Source organism: Emys orbicularis, chromosome 5 (genome assembly GCF_028017835.1).
Source record: "Emys orbicularis isolate rEmyOrb1 chromosome 5, rEmyOrb1.hap1, whole genome shotgun sequence".
NCBI lineage: Eukaryota > Metazoa > Chordata > Testudines > Emydidae > Emys > Emys orbicularis.
In genome coordinates this window covers 58,835,872-58,852,834 of record NC_088687.1, presented here as the reverse complement: position 1 = coordinate 58,852,834, position 16,963 = coordinate 58,835,872, and the positions used below count along the sequence as shown (strand labels likewise).

Sequence of the window (16,963 nt, the reverse complement as noted above, 5' to 3'; positions counted from 1 at the left end):
CAAAGTAGCAGAAAAGAACGAATTATTTAAAACAAAGAGCCATTTTCCTTGCACATCCTCTCAATAATTAAAACACATGCACACAAACACCAAAAAGGAAGAGAAAACAAGGAACACTATCTCTAAATACAGAAGGTATTTTTATGTTTTCTATGAGGCTAAAGTGTGGCTTTCAATAAATGTATCTAGAGCTTATAGTGAGAAGTTAGTATGTCCCAATTTTTTCTCTTGAATTACTGATGAGTGTTTTCCATAAGAAAATTCATTACACTATCTGCAATAGGTAATAGCAAAAGCCAAACACTGCTGGCTGAAGTTTCCACTCCAAGAGTCAGCATAGAGAGTGTAGCACAGCTGCTCTGTGAGCTCATAGAGCAGTTTTCTTCATGCTAGGATATCTAAAACCTCTCTGGTATGAGGATAAAGGTTGACTCCCATCAGATTCTATTTTTAGCACATTTCTTTGTAAGGGGAATGTGCTCCACTTTATAACATTATGGTTTAATTCAAATGCTGAATGCAGAGGTAGTCTGAAGTGAAGAGTAACAGAGTGGTCCTGGAGGACTATCGTTGCAGAAGATATTAAAAGCAACCGATGTATGAGGGTTCCAAGTTTACATAGTAACTTGATACTGAGCATTTTTGTATGGCTACATCTATACTTAGGAGATAGGAGTATGATTCCCCTTTTCGTGTACACATTCTCACACTAGCTCTCACTGAGCTAGCACAAATAGAAACATAGCTGCAGGAGCAACAGCGAAGGCATGACTGAGCAGTGCCAAGTACAAATCCACCTGAAACCTATGGGTATGTACTCAGCACGGCTCAGCTGTGCATCTGCTGCCACGACCCATGCTACCACAGCTACACTGCTATTTATACCAAGGTTAGCTCAATGAGAACTAGCGCGAGTATGTGTACATGAGAAAGGGAATCACACCCCTAACTCGTAGTGTCAACTTAGCATACAGTACTCACCTATTCAAAGTTCTTAAACACTAATCCTCACAATATCCATGAGAGGAAGTTAACAGTTTCATAGAAATGGATGGTAAACGTGAAGGGAGTTGCCCAAAGCCACACAGCAAGTCATTCATAGATTCTAAAGCCAGAAGGGACCACTGTGATCATGGTAAGTCTAAGCTCCTGCATAACACAGGCCATAGAACTTCCCCAAATAATTCCTGTTTGAACTGGAGAATATCTTTTAGAAAAATATTAACAGTCAGGATTAGAACTCCTGATATCAACTCCCAAACTCGCAGTCTCTTAGTATAAAGTTCTGCTAAACTGGGTTCTGATATCCTATGAAACTCCCCTTTTATTGTGAAGTATCAAACTTAGTTCCTGACCTGCATTTGTGGGGTGGCATTTATAACACAACTATTAAAGTGAGATTATAAAACTGATTTTTCAAATTAATTTTAAAAAGTGTTCTGGCCATGCTTATATAAGGTTGTTGACCATCTGTTCATTTGCCGACTCTTTGGGGAGACCTGTATGAAGGAGGATGCCACTGCAGCGAAGGGAAAAGCCATCGCTTGTGTACTTCTGGAAAAACATCTTGTTTGTGACAAGGACATGAGAAGCAGCAGCAGCTAGAATAAAGCTGCCAGGATTCTGGAATGAAACATGAAGTCCCTCTTTTCTGAACACCCACAATCACTCCAAATGCTGTTCTCACTACCACCAGTTTTACTGATAACTGCCAGCACCGTCCAGCCCACAAGTGAAGGACTAAGAATAAGATCAGTCCTCAAAAATGTGTTCTTCACATCATGCAATATAGTACTAATTCTAAACATAAGGCCAGTTAATTGTATGCTGTGGAGAGATCTTTAACAAGCGTCAGAGAGCCAAAAGCACAGGTTTTAAATGCAGGTTTAAATGCATTATTTTACAGTTTTTGAGAGCTTTTAATTTTGGTAGCTCTTCTATCTCCATCTTGTTTTTCTGTAAACACTAACATAACCCAGACAATGTTTTCTTTTTAAACTAACTTTTACCTGGCAGAGAAGAAGTCACTCTACTTGAAACAGTATTTACAGCACAAATAAGAGTTTTTCTAAAAGATAACACTAAAATCTTGTACGTGACCAAATTAGAGACTTTCCTCACAGTTGTAGTGGTCTCAACTTTTACTTTACAAAATAAAATAAAGAAAAGAATGTTACAATTGTAAGGAAATGAACAGATAAGGGGGAAAAGAGGTGGAGAGGGGAAAGTAACATATGTCCTCTAATACATACATGAAATACATTGAGCTTGCATCTAAAGAGATTCAGTTATTGTATGAAAAAAAATGGTACGTTTCTCACTTAATCACATGCATTTTTTCTCAATACTATGTTACATTAGAAAAAAAATTTCTAATGTAGTTTTAATATGCAAATATTAAAGTCCTTTAGGGCTGTCCAGAATATACAACAGCAATAAAAAGTAAAAGATACAAGAGGGAATGTATTAAGATGATTTCAATTACTGGTACAAACTGGTGGTTATGAAGAGACGTTGTGTGGAGTGGAGCCCATAATTTTAACAATGTACTGGATTTAGTACTTTCTGATTTTATATATAAAAATCTTGGTTTCCTATGGGAATCTAAAGGTATTCAGTGAAGTAATTTTACACATTGCTATTAGAAATAATGAATGTATTTTGGCACATAATGCTATCCAAGCAGGTAGTTCCATTTCTTGGTGACATGAATGTTGAGTCAGCTATAAAACAGGAATTAGCAGCTATTCAGACTGTCTGAGGTATAATAGGAATTTAAAATAATTTTAAGTTGTTTTAATTACCGGGAGTTGATTTTAGGGGAAAAGATTTGACAGGACTGGGGGAGGGGGATGAAAGCATGAGAAAAGAACTGTGATAATAATATCTACCTCATATCCTTCTTATCAGTGGATCTCAAAGTGCTTCAAAATTTTTAATGCATTTATCCTCACAACACCTCTAAGAGGCAGGGAAGTACGGTACTATTTATCCCTATTTTACATAGGGAGAACTAAGGGTATGTCTACACCCAGCCGCTAGTTCGGCGGCTGGGAATCGAAGTTCCGGGTTCGATTTATCGCGTCTGGTCTGGACGCGATATATCGATCCCGGAAGTGCTCGCCGTCGACTGCGGTACTCCAGCTCGGCGAGAGGAGTACCGTGGAGTCGACGGGGAGCCTGCCTGCCGCGTGTGGACCGCGTCTGAACCGCGGTAAGTTCGAACTAAGGTATGTCGACTTCACCTACGTTATTCACGTAGCTGAAGTTGCGTACCTTAGTTCGAATTTGGGGGTTAGTGTAGACCAGGCCTTAGGCACAAAGAGGCTAAGTGATTTGCCCAGAGCTACAGAGGCTGTTATTGTACTGTAATACTACTGGATAGCAGGGAAGTTTGGAAGTGGAGTAATTATTCTGGAAGAAGAGTCTCCACATGGGGGAGTTACACCAGCATAGTTATAGTGGAATGATGATTCCACTATAGCTATGCTGGTGTGTCAATTTCCGCAGTAGACAAGCATGGAAAGCTTACAAATTCACTTTTTGAAATAAAAAGCACAAAAAAACAAATTGTATTGTTTTATTTCGAAATTACTCAAATGATATCTTTAAAGACAAACATGCTTTGAAACTACAAAATGTTCACATTGCATTTTATGTGGATTAATCAATTGCTAACTCAGCCACCTGACCGTTACAGAACAGTGCCCCCACCGCTACAAACTAGGGCTTGAAAAGTTTATCCATTCCATTGTTACATTGCAGTATGTCCCTTCAATTATTTACAAGTTAATCTTTTTCTAAATGAGGCTTTTCCTAACAATTCACTCTTTCATTGTAATCTTGGCTGCAAGTGCTCAGCACAGCAATTTAAAAGGCTTTTTGTTTTGTCACACTTTTTTAAGTGTTCAAATATCTTGAATGCTATTAGAGAGTACAACTAGCGTGCAGCTAGCATTACTGAAAATTCAAAACTACAGAACGGAACCCAAAAGAAAAATAAGGCTATTTCTTGTGGGTCTCTGCTTAGGAGGGGATGCACTTGGACTCAAGTCACTCACATTTTCAGGTTCAAAGAAACAGCGTTAGCTTTTTGTAGGGCTGCAGTGAGAAAAGTTCAATAGGAAGTTTAGCTTCTTCACCATGCATTTCATTCCTTACTTATAAACAGTGTGTGCGTGTTTGACACTCTGTACCTCGGGGGAACATCCAGCACCCCCAGGCTCATCCTTGTAAAATGATTGTGTGGTATCCAATGCAAAGTTTGTCATGTCAGGTGTCTTCGGAAGGCTAATGGTGCACTGAGCATTGTTGTTATAGTAATTGTTGTTGCAGTAATGTTATGGGTTATAATTGCATGTATATAGTTATGAGGCTGAAAATGTGTCCTCATGGCTTAAAATAAGACCAGGCAAAAACTCTCCAAGAGGAGAGAGGCAGTTCACACCTCATCAGGGCATGTATGGGACAAACCCAGCCCAGCCTCACAGGAACAAAGGACGGTGGCCAAGGCAGCAACAAAAGGATCTGTTGGACTCTTGAGTGAGTCACTCCCCATTTCCAATTTGGTCAGTTTGGGACTGTGATAAGGTAATGAAGCCAAGAGGGAAGAAAGAACATGATAAAAGGGAGAGACGTTTGCCATGCTCGTCCTCTCTCTTCCACCTACATCTACAGATACCACACCAAGCGACTGAAGTGCTGACCAAAGGGGAGAGCCTGGCTGAAGAGCAATCAGCCAGCCTGTGTGAGAAGCATCTAAGTTTGTAAGGACACTGAAAGTGTTAAGATCAGCTTAGAATGCGTTTTGCTTTTATTTCATTTGACCAGATCTGACTTGTTATGCTTTGACTTATAATCACTTAAAATCTACCTTTGTCGTTAATAAATCTGTTTGTTTATTCTACCTGAAGCAGTATGTTTGGTTTGAAGTATGTCAGACTCCCCTTGGGAGAACAAGCCTGGTACATATCAATTTCTTTGTTAAAATTGACGAACTCATATAAGCTTGCAGCGGGCATAACTGGACACTGCAAGACGGAGGTTCTTAGGGTTGTGTCTGGGACCAGAGATATTGGCTAGTGTCATTCGATTGCACAATCCAAGGAGCAGTTTACATGCCAGAGGCTGTGCACTAATAGCCCAGGAGTGGGGGTTCTCACAGCAGTGCAGGGTAAGGCTGGCTCCCAGAGTCAAGAATTGTGACCTAGCAGATCACAGGTCCAGATAACACCAGAGGGAAACGTCACAGCGTGCAATTAAAAAAAAAAAAAAATACAGGGAACAGACTGTTTTTTAAAATTAGAGAATACTTGCTAGCAGCATGCTGGCTCCTGGCATACTTTTGTTCAGGACATCATTCCAATTTCTGCTACAAAAAATCCTATTACTTCCGATAAACTCTTTGCTGAGGTAGGAGAGCCCTATTCAGACATTTATACTTTGCAAGATACCCAGTTTACCTTGCTTGTTTAAACGGAGATTCCCCTCCATGATGGACAATACCAATAATCCCATCATACCCTCAGCATATACAAAGGTATAGAATTAGAGTCCAATTACAACTTTTTGTTTTGTTTTTAAATCCAGGACTTGGGCCTACCAAGGAAAACAAATCAAACCTAATAGGAAAATCAGAACTTGAAGCTTCCAATGAGCCTCTCATCTCCATCTGTGCTCATCTTCCTGGGAAGACAGACTGTATTGTATAATCCCAGGTCGAAGACCGGCTTTAGGCAGGTGCACTTAGTTAATGGTGCGAGACAGAAATATTCATCAAATGTTTTATTTTATTTAAAAAGTCCTTTATTCCCCATCCCCCTTTTGCAGGTAGCTTTTCCTACTACTACTTCTCTCCCACAAGGGAGTAACTCATCATAAACAATTGGCAAGAACTCCCCAATTCAGCATAAAGCCATTGCAGGCATTAGCTCAAGGTTAGAACAACAGCGGAAAATATTCCATCTTGAGACAAGGAAATATAGAAAGGAAAGCAAAAAGTTAACTGACTAGCTGGAATAAGACAAGAGCCATTCTCACAAGAACAGAATGATAGCATGACCCCATCTGCACAAGTAGGCATGGAAAGAGAACTCACACCCATCCAGCTCATAGTTTGCTTTTCAGAAACGCTAAAGCACACATTTTTCTGAAGCAAGAACTTGTAGTAAGCACATGCCTTATCTCGGCGCTCCCATAGACTTGAGCTCTACTTCCTCTTTCCAATTCCATGCAATATGAGGACCGCAACACACTCATGAATGTGCATTCTTACACTCACTGAACAGTTCTACTTCCAATCAGAGTTGAAGTGACCAGGCCATCCCCTCAAAATGTTGCAAATACCTGAAAAATACTACAGTAAAAGCTGTTATCCGACATGTTGGGGTAATGGGGGCTGCCAGTTAATCGAATATTCTGGTTAACAGAGTTATACTTTATCAATGGAATACCAATTTTCAAAGAATTAGAATACAATAAAATGAATAAAGTATAAAATAGTATACAGGTACTCACCAATCCAGTAGTAGTACTACACTGCAGAGTGGTTGGTTTCTTGAAGCACTTAGGTGTATACTGGTAAAGTTTTCTATACAGTAGGTTCTCTTATGACACTACATATCACTATGGGCAGTGCATGGCGTACACCCAGATCACTAAAAATACACTTCACACTAAAACTATACTGAACATAATTAAATCTTTCTTTGATGATTCAGAAGACACTTCAGGATCATCATCATCAAACATCAATTATCATTGTAGATGTAGAATGGACTGGGCTGATTGGGCAGGAGATTGGGCTGAATCTGTAATGACCCTATGACACTCTGGAAGCTGCTTTTTTGAATAAATCCCTGATATCAGATTACTTTTATGCAAAAGCGGCAGAAGACAAGTAAGCGGAGTGCAGAATGTGCAATTGCATAACGTGCTGGGCAATATACTTGTCCCGGTTACTAGATTGAAGATTTCTATTGGGAGATATCAGAAATGCCAGTTAATTGAGCTTTCTGGTTAACTGAGTGTCGAACAACAGAGCTTTTACGGTAGTATACATTCATTGTGGGTTTTTTTACCACTACTAGACTATTGTCATAAAACTGTCTCTGTGAATCTTATTTGGAAATTCAGAGAAGTCATGTAAAACTCCAGCACCACACTCCCAAGATTTAAAACCAAAATAAAATCCCATCAAATATAACTGCCAGTCATACAAACTACTCTGTAAAGCCACGAACTACCTTCCAAGAGCATTAAGTTTGGTAATAATATTCATTTAAATTATGTTGCACTTCACTTCATATTTTTGGAACATTTTCATGTTGATTAATTTTAAAAAGTTAACATTTTACAACAAAGCACAGAAGACCAAACATAGACCCAAATTATGTAATGTTAAGATGTACATTACCATTGCAAATGACTTGTTTTTCCATCATATTCTTTTAGGAAAACAAGCAAATGAGCAGAAATCATTTTAATTCTATATTTTCACCAATAAGTAGCACCAGGAACAAAGGGACTTTGTTTGGAATTTCCTAACAAATTTCCTAACAAATTCACAGAATAGGCTTTGTAGTTGCTCTCTGCAGACACTTACACCACCCTCTCAACAACAACAAAAAAGTTTGCAGCGATGGATTAAGAGGGGAAATTACAAGTGCTGGCTCCAATCCTGCAAACACCACCACACATGCTTAATTGTATGTACCAGAAAATTCCTACTGAGTTCAATGACACTAATAATAATGTATGGGGAATTAAGCATGGGCTTGTTTCCAGGACCCAAAGAGGTAGAAATTGGAATGCCTAGGGGCACTGGGAGTAGGATACAGAGCCTGGGTTCTAGGTCACCAGTGAACATACGTGTTACCACAGGTAACCTGTGAGAAGCAAGTTGGTATTCTTATTCTAATTATTATTACACATCACAAAAACCACCACCAGACCACTGCTGACAGTCTCAAGCAGAAAGTCCAAGGACAAAATAAGCAAAGACATAACTATTCTACCTTTCCCTCAGAAGAAGGCAGAAGCACACTGGCAAGGAAGCTGCACTACTCTTGCCTGTGCTATACATTTCAGGTGAATGCTAGGATGTCAAGTTCTGGGCCATCAGTCTGACAAATTACACCAGCACTAAGTTCATGTGTACCCATTTATGCCTGTGCAAAGGGGATATAGACTCAGACTTTAAGGTCAGAAGGGACCATTATGATCATCTAGTCTGACCTCCTGCACAACGCAGGCCACAGAATCTCACCCACCCACCCACTCCTGTAACAAATCCCTAACCTATGCCTGAGTTACTGAAGTCCTCAAATACTGGTTTAAAGACCTCAAGGTGCAGAGAATCCTCCAGCAAGTGACCCGTGCCCCATGCTGCAGAGGAAGGCAAAAAACAAACACTACCAAATCACAATTTTATTATTTTTATTACCATAGTGCCTCAGAGCCTCATGGAACCCCACTGTTCTATGTACTGTACAAACACAGAACAACAAGACAGTCTCTGCCCTAAAGAGCTTAGAATGTATTGCTTTAGCCCCACTTTGCATTGGTATGACTATTCAAGGTACAAGGCAGTGGAGAATAGTTGCCCAGAATGAAGTAATGGATTAAAAACCCAGAGGATTCATTCTTAACCAGCCCATGGGCAATGGTCAGTCACTCAAAAGAGACTCAGAGTTTCTGGACTCCCCCGAGTGCTCTGGTTCAGGAACTAAAATAACTACAGCAGTATAAGGCACCTTTGTACAGTCCAAACTAGGGCTTTCCAGAGTAGCTATGGTGGCAAAAAGTCACCCCTCTAACCAAGTCACACCAGTACCAATTCTAAGTGTACTGTAGACCATCCCCAGATGAAGCATGCTCTCTATTTTTCCTCACTTTCTAAAACCAGTAAAGTCTCTAAGGTGTGTTATATGCCCATTTGAACAACAACTCTCATGCAAATGCAGGAAGTCAGCATCTTTTAATTTTGGGAGGTGGAATTTTCCTGCCTCAAGCTCAGCAGCAGTTCTCTAATTTGACCATCAATTTAGTTTCAAACTGGGGATTCAAACTGCAGGATCCAGGACAGATCCATCTTGCAGCTTCTAGGATATATTCTGCAGAACTTGAGTCTAAGCTTTCATTAAAAATAAATAAATAAATAAAAAGGCTAGACACTTAAAAAAAAACAGACTGTGAATGAAGCCTACCAAATGTGATCTACCCAACAGCTCTGAAAAGTGTAAACTACACCACTCATTTCAATTGACTCTGAAGCCTAATGATGACATTAACAACCAGCATCTCAAATACTTGCAATTCAGAATTTTTACCTGCACTAAGAATTGGTCAAAATGGTCAAAAGACAGAATTAGCTATGGTCCTAGAAATGTCCTAAATCATTCCCCACACCACCAATTGATCCCAAAGGCAATAACAACTTCATAAGATAGCTGAGCTACTAGTTAAAGACTATTACTCCATGATAGGAAATGAAGTGAAGTTGTGAGGGACCTAATGCGGGTTGCCCCAATTGAAGACAAGTTGAGGGAGGCTAGGCAACAGTCCTTAGTATGGATATGTCCAATAGAGACCTGAGAGTTATATTGGTAGGATAGCAATTATCATGTACAGGGAGAGGCCAAAGACTTGGTACATGGACTGGATATCAGCGGACCTTAAAGAGACCAATTTGCATGACAGCCAGGCATATAATCATGAGTTTTGGAAAAAGGCTATGAAAGTTGGCAACCCCAAATACAGAAGTGACCAGAAAGAAGAAGACAATGATGACTAAAGACTATATGCTATCCTTGATCTTCAGGCAACCTCCCCTTGACGTTAGTGAAAGATCTGCAGAGGAGAGAAGGTAGGCTATGGCACTAATTTTGTAATCCCAGCTCAGACCACATTTAAAAATTGTAATTTGGCCCTCTCCATAGAATTAATTTGCCGTTTCTATTATAGAGCAGTACCATTCATTTACATAAAGATGAATGCCTTCTTTTGGGTGGGGCTGAATGGAAAGACTCTCAGACCACTTTCTTATACAATAGCAACTTTTTCCATTAGCTGGGAATTCATGCTATTAGAATGTTAATTACAAGGAGCATTAAGAAGAGTGGCTGCTACTGGCTAAAAAGAAGCCAAGGACCGTGCCCTCCATGTAAACCTTTCTTAAAAGAAAGTCAGATCAGATTTGGCCCAAAATTACAAAACTTAAGATTTTTAGAAATGTTTCCACTATATTTTGAAATTCCATTTTTTTTTTTTAAAAGCAAGTAAACATTCTCTGGCAGCATTTGCAACACACACCATAGCACCTTGCTAGGGCATGGGGATGCCAGTAAAAAGTGAACTAGTTATTTTCCATTTTGCAACCTTAGAGAAATTCATAAGGTAAACAAATAGCATAATCATCCTACTGAAGAGCAAGTGAGATATTTAGAAACCTATCAATATTGTAGATTACTCAAACTACTTGTAACAAAGAAAGGCTTTTCCTTTTTTTTTTTTTAAATAATAAAAGCAAACCTGCTGAGAACCAATATCAGATGCTTTCTTTGAAACATTTACTGAGCACTCATTTAAACTACAGGAATTACATAGTTTTCAGATTGAATGCTTTTCTCCATTTCCTTACGTATTTTACAAATTAATTCCATCATAACTATTTAAGCTGGCAACAATTCCAGAGTCTTTGAGAGCTAGTAGATGTTACTCAATGCTACTAGCGCAAGCCACTGAGCCACATGTTTAGCTGGCTCTCACATGGAAAGCCTTAAAAAACTGGTGTAGATCAAGAGTCATATGACTGTTCCTCAAATGTTAATCTGAATGCATGTTATGCTGGGGCCCTATGTAGGTTATAACCATGTATAGTGTTTAAGAGCTTTAAACAAGCTTTTCAAATGCACATTTTATCTCAATCTAAGGATTCATTTATTTACTGAGTGCATTTTCATTCGGTATCTCTCTCAACCCCAGTGGCTACCTCTATGCAGAAATGATCTTCAAAAAACAAACTTTACATCCTAAATGGTTGGAGTTTCTTGAGAAATAATTGATATTTCTATTGTAAATGTGTGTACTGTTTCATGCATTTAATAGCAAACACCAAAAAAAAAAGTCAACTGAAATATGGAAAAAGGGAAGTGTAATGAAAACAGATCAGTGAACGGCTAAAACCACTGTTTGTTTATTTATTCTTTCTTTCCAGTCTTTGGTTTCAAGAAACGACACCTCGATGATGCAAGGTTTTAGACAGGAAACACAAGAGAACTTCAAGTCAGAACTGATTACCTTTCAGATTCATGAAAGAATTAGAACTTGGTGTTTAAAAGCAACACTAAAAGTCTGGCTCATGCTGAAAACTAGAAACTTCAGTTAAGGCTGCAGCAGAGATGGTTTATTTATTGGTAATGTACTTGTGTACCAATAACTAACTCTGCAACTTCTACTTATAAAAAAGTTTGAACTGGGGAGAAAACACTGCCCAGTATAACTGAAAAAGAAAGGAGAATAAAGATGACAAGAAGAAGGACCACAACAAAACTACTGCCTTGATCCTGAAAGGCAGTGACAACACCTACTGTCAAGAGGAGTGGTGTATGCTTACTGCCTCTCAGGATGTGGCCCAATGTAAATGTCGTAGTCATTTACAGTGCTCTCTGTTAAACAGGAAGTGGGACATATTCAATTTTAGGGGTTTCCCCTCACATTCAGCAGAAGATGGAGAGGACCATCATGAAGTTTTTGTCAGCTGTTGCTCGTTTCTTTGTTTTGTTTTTTTTTCATTTTAAAAAAATAAATAAATAAAGGAAAGCTCTGTATTTATCATAAATAATGAGGGTACAGATATGATGCTGCAGTTTTTGGCATGAGAGAAATGATCTTGAATAACCCAATTTACAGAATAACATTTAATATGCCTGAAGTTGTGTTTACCATTAAACAATTTCCCATCCAAAAACAAAATCCAAATAGTTGAGTACTTCAACCTAAAAAAAATTCCTGATATTGATGAGCTTATTTTAATTTATTCTTCTTAAGCTGAAAAATCAACTACTACCCAATACTAAGTGTCAGCCTTCAGGAAATGCCTATGGCATACCCATAAATACTGGAGGCAAAAGGCTGACAAAAGCAAGCTCTCATAGGGGCAAAAATCCACTATCAGCAAAGTCACAATGCAACTAATTTTCTCTACTAGATATATAAAATCAGTGGCATCTACCACCCCCTTCCATACAATATCTCTACTCAGAAGGGTTAATAGGATGAAATGACACTAAGGATATTAAAGTAACACTACTGTTATCATCAAGGTAACACGTTCATTCAAGAAACAAGGTGAGTACCTTGTCTCTCTAATATCCTGGGACAGCACAGCTACAACTACACTGCACACTTTCATTCAAAGCATTTTCTGTACCTTTCGCACTCCGTAAAAGTTCATGTGGGTAGACTAAGACCAGAAATGGAAGTTTTGGAAAAAAGATTCAGAAAATTCTATCCAGCTGTTTGAGGTATCCACGCAAAGAGAGAAAAAAAACATTTTTCACAAGTTTAGTAACATTGTAGAAATTCTTTTAAACTGAAGTGTGAAGTAAAAATATTTTGCATTTCAAATCTATATGATTTGGACATGCACGCAATCTCCAAAGAACACATTATCCTGTCAAATGCAGAAAACGTGTTGCCCAACAAATAAAGAAGAGTTATAAACAAGTGAAAAGGGCATAATGCATGCTATCTCCTTTACCCATTTAAGTAAACACCAAGCAGAGATATACATGTTCTGCCCTGCTTCTACTTGGGTAAAATGAGATATCTGAAAAATCTTCAACCCCAGAAGCCTCCCCAGCTGCAGCCACTTATTCTGTCCCATGAACAATCTGATGAATTCCCCCCAATTTACAGCTGCTGGGCCCTGCTGTGTGCATTTTCAAATTTTACATGCTCTCAAGGGAGCAGTACAGGACCTCCTCACTTAACGTTATGTTCCTGCAAAATGCAATTTTAAGCGAAACGATGTTAAGCGAATCCAATTTCCCCATAAGAATTAATGTAAATGAGGGGGTTAGGTTCCAGGGAATTTTTTTTCCTTGGTTGAGGTAGAGGAGTCAGAGGGTGGGATATTTCCCAGGGAATGTCTTACTGCTAAATGATGAACTAGCAATTGGCTGAGCCCTCAAGGGTTAACTCTCACACTCTACAAGGCAGCAGGAATGGAGGGAGGGGAGAGAGCATCGCAGACAGAGACATACACCCTGTGTGTGAGAGAGAGAGAGATGCACATTTCCCCTTGAAGTACACTGCCTTGTTAATTAGATCAGCTTGCTGAGACCACAGCTGCTGCCAGAAAGCTCCCTCCATCCTGAGCACTGTCTTGTGTCCCCCCTGCTCTATGGAAGATGGGGTAAGCGGGGTGCAGGAGCAGGGGGGAGGGGGAGACCCTGACATTAGTCCCTCTCTTCCTCCCGGCACAGCAAGCAGGAGTCTCGGGGAGCAGCACATGGCAGTGGGGCTGCAATTGCTAGCCTGCTGGGCAGCTGCTGCACAGGGAACTTCGGGGAGCTGATAGGGGGGCTGCCGGTCCATCCTGGTTCCAAGCCCCCACCAGCTAGCTGCAAGGGGCTGCTCTTTCTGCAAGCACTGGACAAAGCAGGTGGCTGCCAAATGATGTGAGAAGGGAGCATTGCACAACTTTAAACAAGCATGTTCCCTAATTGATCAGCAAGGTAACAACAAAACAATGTTAACCAGGAGACTAAGTGAGGAGTTACTGTATAGTTTAGGGCAGTGGTTTTCAAACTTTTTTTCTGGCAACCCAATTGAAGAAAATTGTTGATGCCCATTACCCACTGGAGCTGGGGGATGAGGGGTTTCAGGTGTGGGAGGGGCTCAGGACTGGGGCAGAGGGTTGGGGTGAGGACTGTGGGGTGGGGCTGGGAATGAGGGGCTCAGGGTGCAGGAGAAGGCACTAGGCTGGGGCAGGGGTGCAGGAGGGAGTGAGGGCTCTGGGGTGGGGCCAAGGATGAGGGGTTTGGGGTGGAGCAAGGGGCTCAGTTTGGGGGGGCTCAAGGCTGAGGATTGGGGCATCAGCTTACCTCAGGCGGTTCCCAGTCAGCGGCACAATGGGGGTGCTAAGACAGGCTTCCTGCCTTTCCTGGCACCGCGGACCACACTGTGCCCCGGAAACAGTCAGTAGCAGGCCCTGCACAGAAGCACGCAAGCGGCTCCACACAGCTCTCACCCACACGCATCACCCCTCCCCCCCAGCTCCCATTGGCTGGTTCCTGGCCAATGGGAATGCGGAGCCGGTGCTCAGGAGGGGGGCACCGCGCAGAATCCTGTAGCGCCCCTGCCTAGGAGCCAGACCTGCCACACCAGCACAGTGTCAGAACAGGTAAGGACTAGCCTGCCTTAGCCAAGCAGCATCGCTCGGGCTTTTAATGGCCCGGTCGGCGGCGCTGACCAGTACTGGGTTACGACACGCAGTTTGAAAACCACTAGTTTAGGGAACATAGTCCCAGCATATGTGAAAATCAAAGTGAAATAAATACATTTGTTTGTTTAAATTATCATTGGATTCAAATAAGCATTTATGAACTACACTACCCTGTTTGAACTTAAAATTTAAGAAGTTATGTGAATGCAACACTACAGACAAGAATGAAAATATGTAGTCATGCCACTCAGAGTTATGGTACCCACAAACCATGATGTAGCCATCTTTGTGCATTTAAAACCCCAACCATGATTTTTCATCAACTTGATTTAGACAGTTACTGTGACCACATACCCTATCTTCCTTTCAGGGTGGAAAATACACAGGCAAATGCAGTGGGTGGCACAAAGTCAGTGTCATGGTACTGGGTATATGTATACAGTATCCAAAGCCTGCTATGGGCTTTAGAGATATAGAATAAGGCAGGCCTGTGCCAGGAAATCGCAGAGATGTAACTAAGGTTACAAAAAGTTCTGTTAAAAGGGAGTTGCTGTCAGTAGCAGGCCTGTTATCACTTTCCCACGATCACAAGGGCAGGAAGATAGCGGTTTCCTGAAGGTGGAATGAGGAGGTTCTAACTAGGGCGAAAGGTGATGAGGGAAATTAACTAACTTCAACTCAGAGCAAAACCTTTCCTCACACGAAGCGCAAAAATTTTAAAACCTACATGAGGCGGCAGGCATTCAGCTGGGGAAGAGAGGAGCAACTTGGCACCTCTTGCAAATACCACTCTCTCTCTCTCTCCGCGCGCCTCAGCCGGCAGGAAACCCTGGCTTTGTGCAAGGCACACCGCCATCTGCCCTCTTAGCTCAGGCAAGCCAGTTTGCAACAGCTGCTGCTGGCGACACCGGAGAGCAGTAGCTCGCACCCAGGATGACAGCGGGGCAACACAAAGCCTGCAGGGCAGGAAACCTCCCTGCTCTGCACAAGGAGGCTCTCAGCAAGATTCTCAATACAGCGCCGATTACTGCCGCAAACACAGGGACCCGCCCCTGCAAAGCACCGCACCAGTCTTATTACTGCAACAAAAAGGGCTACATGACTACACTGCACACACTGCCCCCGCCAGCACCTCCTCACCCCCGCCTCCCTTCCCACTCACTTTTGGTTGCAGCGATGAGGTTCTTTCCATCCTTGAGCAGCTCCTTGATGAACTTGTTGGTTTTTTCCAGTTCCGCCTCATGGGCTCTGATCCTCTCCCTGAACCAGGGGCTATCCAGGTAGCAATCGCTGAACTCCAAGGGCTGCAGCCCCATAGCTGCTGCAACTGCACCAGGGCTCAGCTCCTTGCAAATCCCTCTTCACCAGGCAGCAGCCTCAAGAGCCGACACTACGGAGCAGGGCAGGGCCCGCGGTGCCTCCCAGCTACAGCGATTCCCCCAGGTGACCTGGCAACTGGCACTTTCAAACCACGGCATGGGGGGGCGGTCCCCGAGGCCAGCCGCACCCCGGGCCCGGGGGCTCTTGCAACAAAGGGTGAGGAGGGGGACAGAGCAGCAGCTACTCCGAGAGCTTCATCAGCGGCCGGAGAAGCCTCCCGCCGTGAGAGCAGCTGGGAGGACTGAGGAGACGCTGCTGCCCAGCTCCCGGCAGCCTCCGCCACAGGCAGCCTCGGCATCCCAGCCCCGCCCCGCTCCGCGCTCCACCCTGCCAAGTTCCAACCCCCCGCCCTCGGCTCAGCCTGAGCTGCTCCCGTCTCTGCCCGAGCTGCTCCCGTCTCTGCCCGCTGGCGCTGGGCGCCCTCCCCGCGCGCCCAAATTCCAGGGACCTTGTTGCATGATTAGCAACTTGTGACGAGGCAAGAGACGTGCCAGGAAGGGGGGTTGCAGCAGCGCCTGCCCGGGGTCCGGCTTTACAGCGTGCTGGGGTTGTGTGGCCCCCAGGAGGGTATGAATTACCCTACTTCCCTCACGCCGAGCCTGCTGAGCTTGTATCCGCGCTGTCCCCTTGCCATTATTGCCCGGTCCAGAATCAGCGGCAAGTTGCCGCACAGGGTGTTGTCTGCCCCCTGCCTGCTGATTTCACTGCGAGCCAGCTCTCCCCTGCTCTGAACTCCTAGCCTCCGCTCACACACTAATATCGGAACATAACTGCCGCCTCATCTTCGCCCAGGTGCACATCCTACCTACATCGAATCGGTTAATGTCTGTACGCAGTACATCGGGGTAAAAGGTGCCGCGATGGGCCTTCAGGTTTTCTCCTAGGTGCGCGCTGTGTTTAGAAATACAAAGTTTGTGTTAGAGATGGGTGGGTGTCAAAGTTTGTTCAGGAAGGTTCCCTAGCTGGACATTTCTCTGCTTTTCAGGGACTTTGCACTGAAAAAAACTTAAACTCTAAATCAACCAAGGTTTCGGTGGTAGGATGTAACTTTGGTGATGCAAATCACAAAATGCATGTTATATCCTCACATTTATTCCTTTCATTTCAAACTCCCATTCAAGTATATCATTCTTG

The 16,963-nt window shown here is 42.5% G+C and overlaps 1 protein-coding gene across 1 annotated transcript in view; it reads right to left on the bottom strand.

The window, feature by feature from the left end:
* ARHGAP10 (Rho GTPase activating protein 10) overlaps nt 1–15,765 on the bottom strand; it is a 232,123-nt gene extending 216,358 nt beyond the window's left edge. The window contains exon 1 of the mRNA XM_065405556.1: nt 15,612–15,765. Within this exon, the coding sequence (XP_065261628.1) occupies nt 15,612–15,765 (154 nt within the window). The remainder of the gene's footprint in view (nt 1–15,611) is intronic.
* Nucleotides 15,766–16,963: the final 1,198 nt, after the last annotated feature.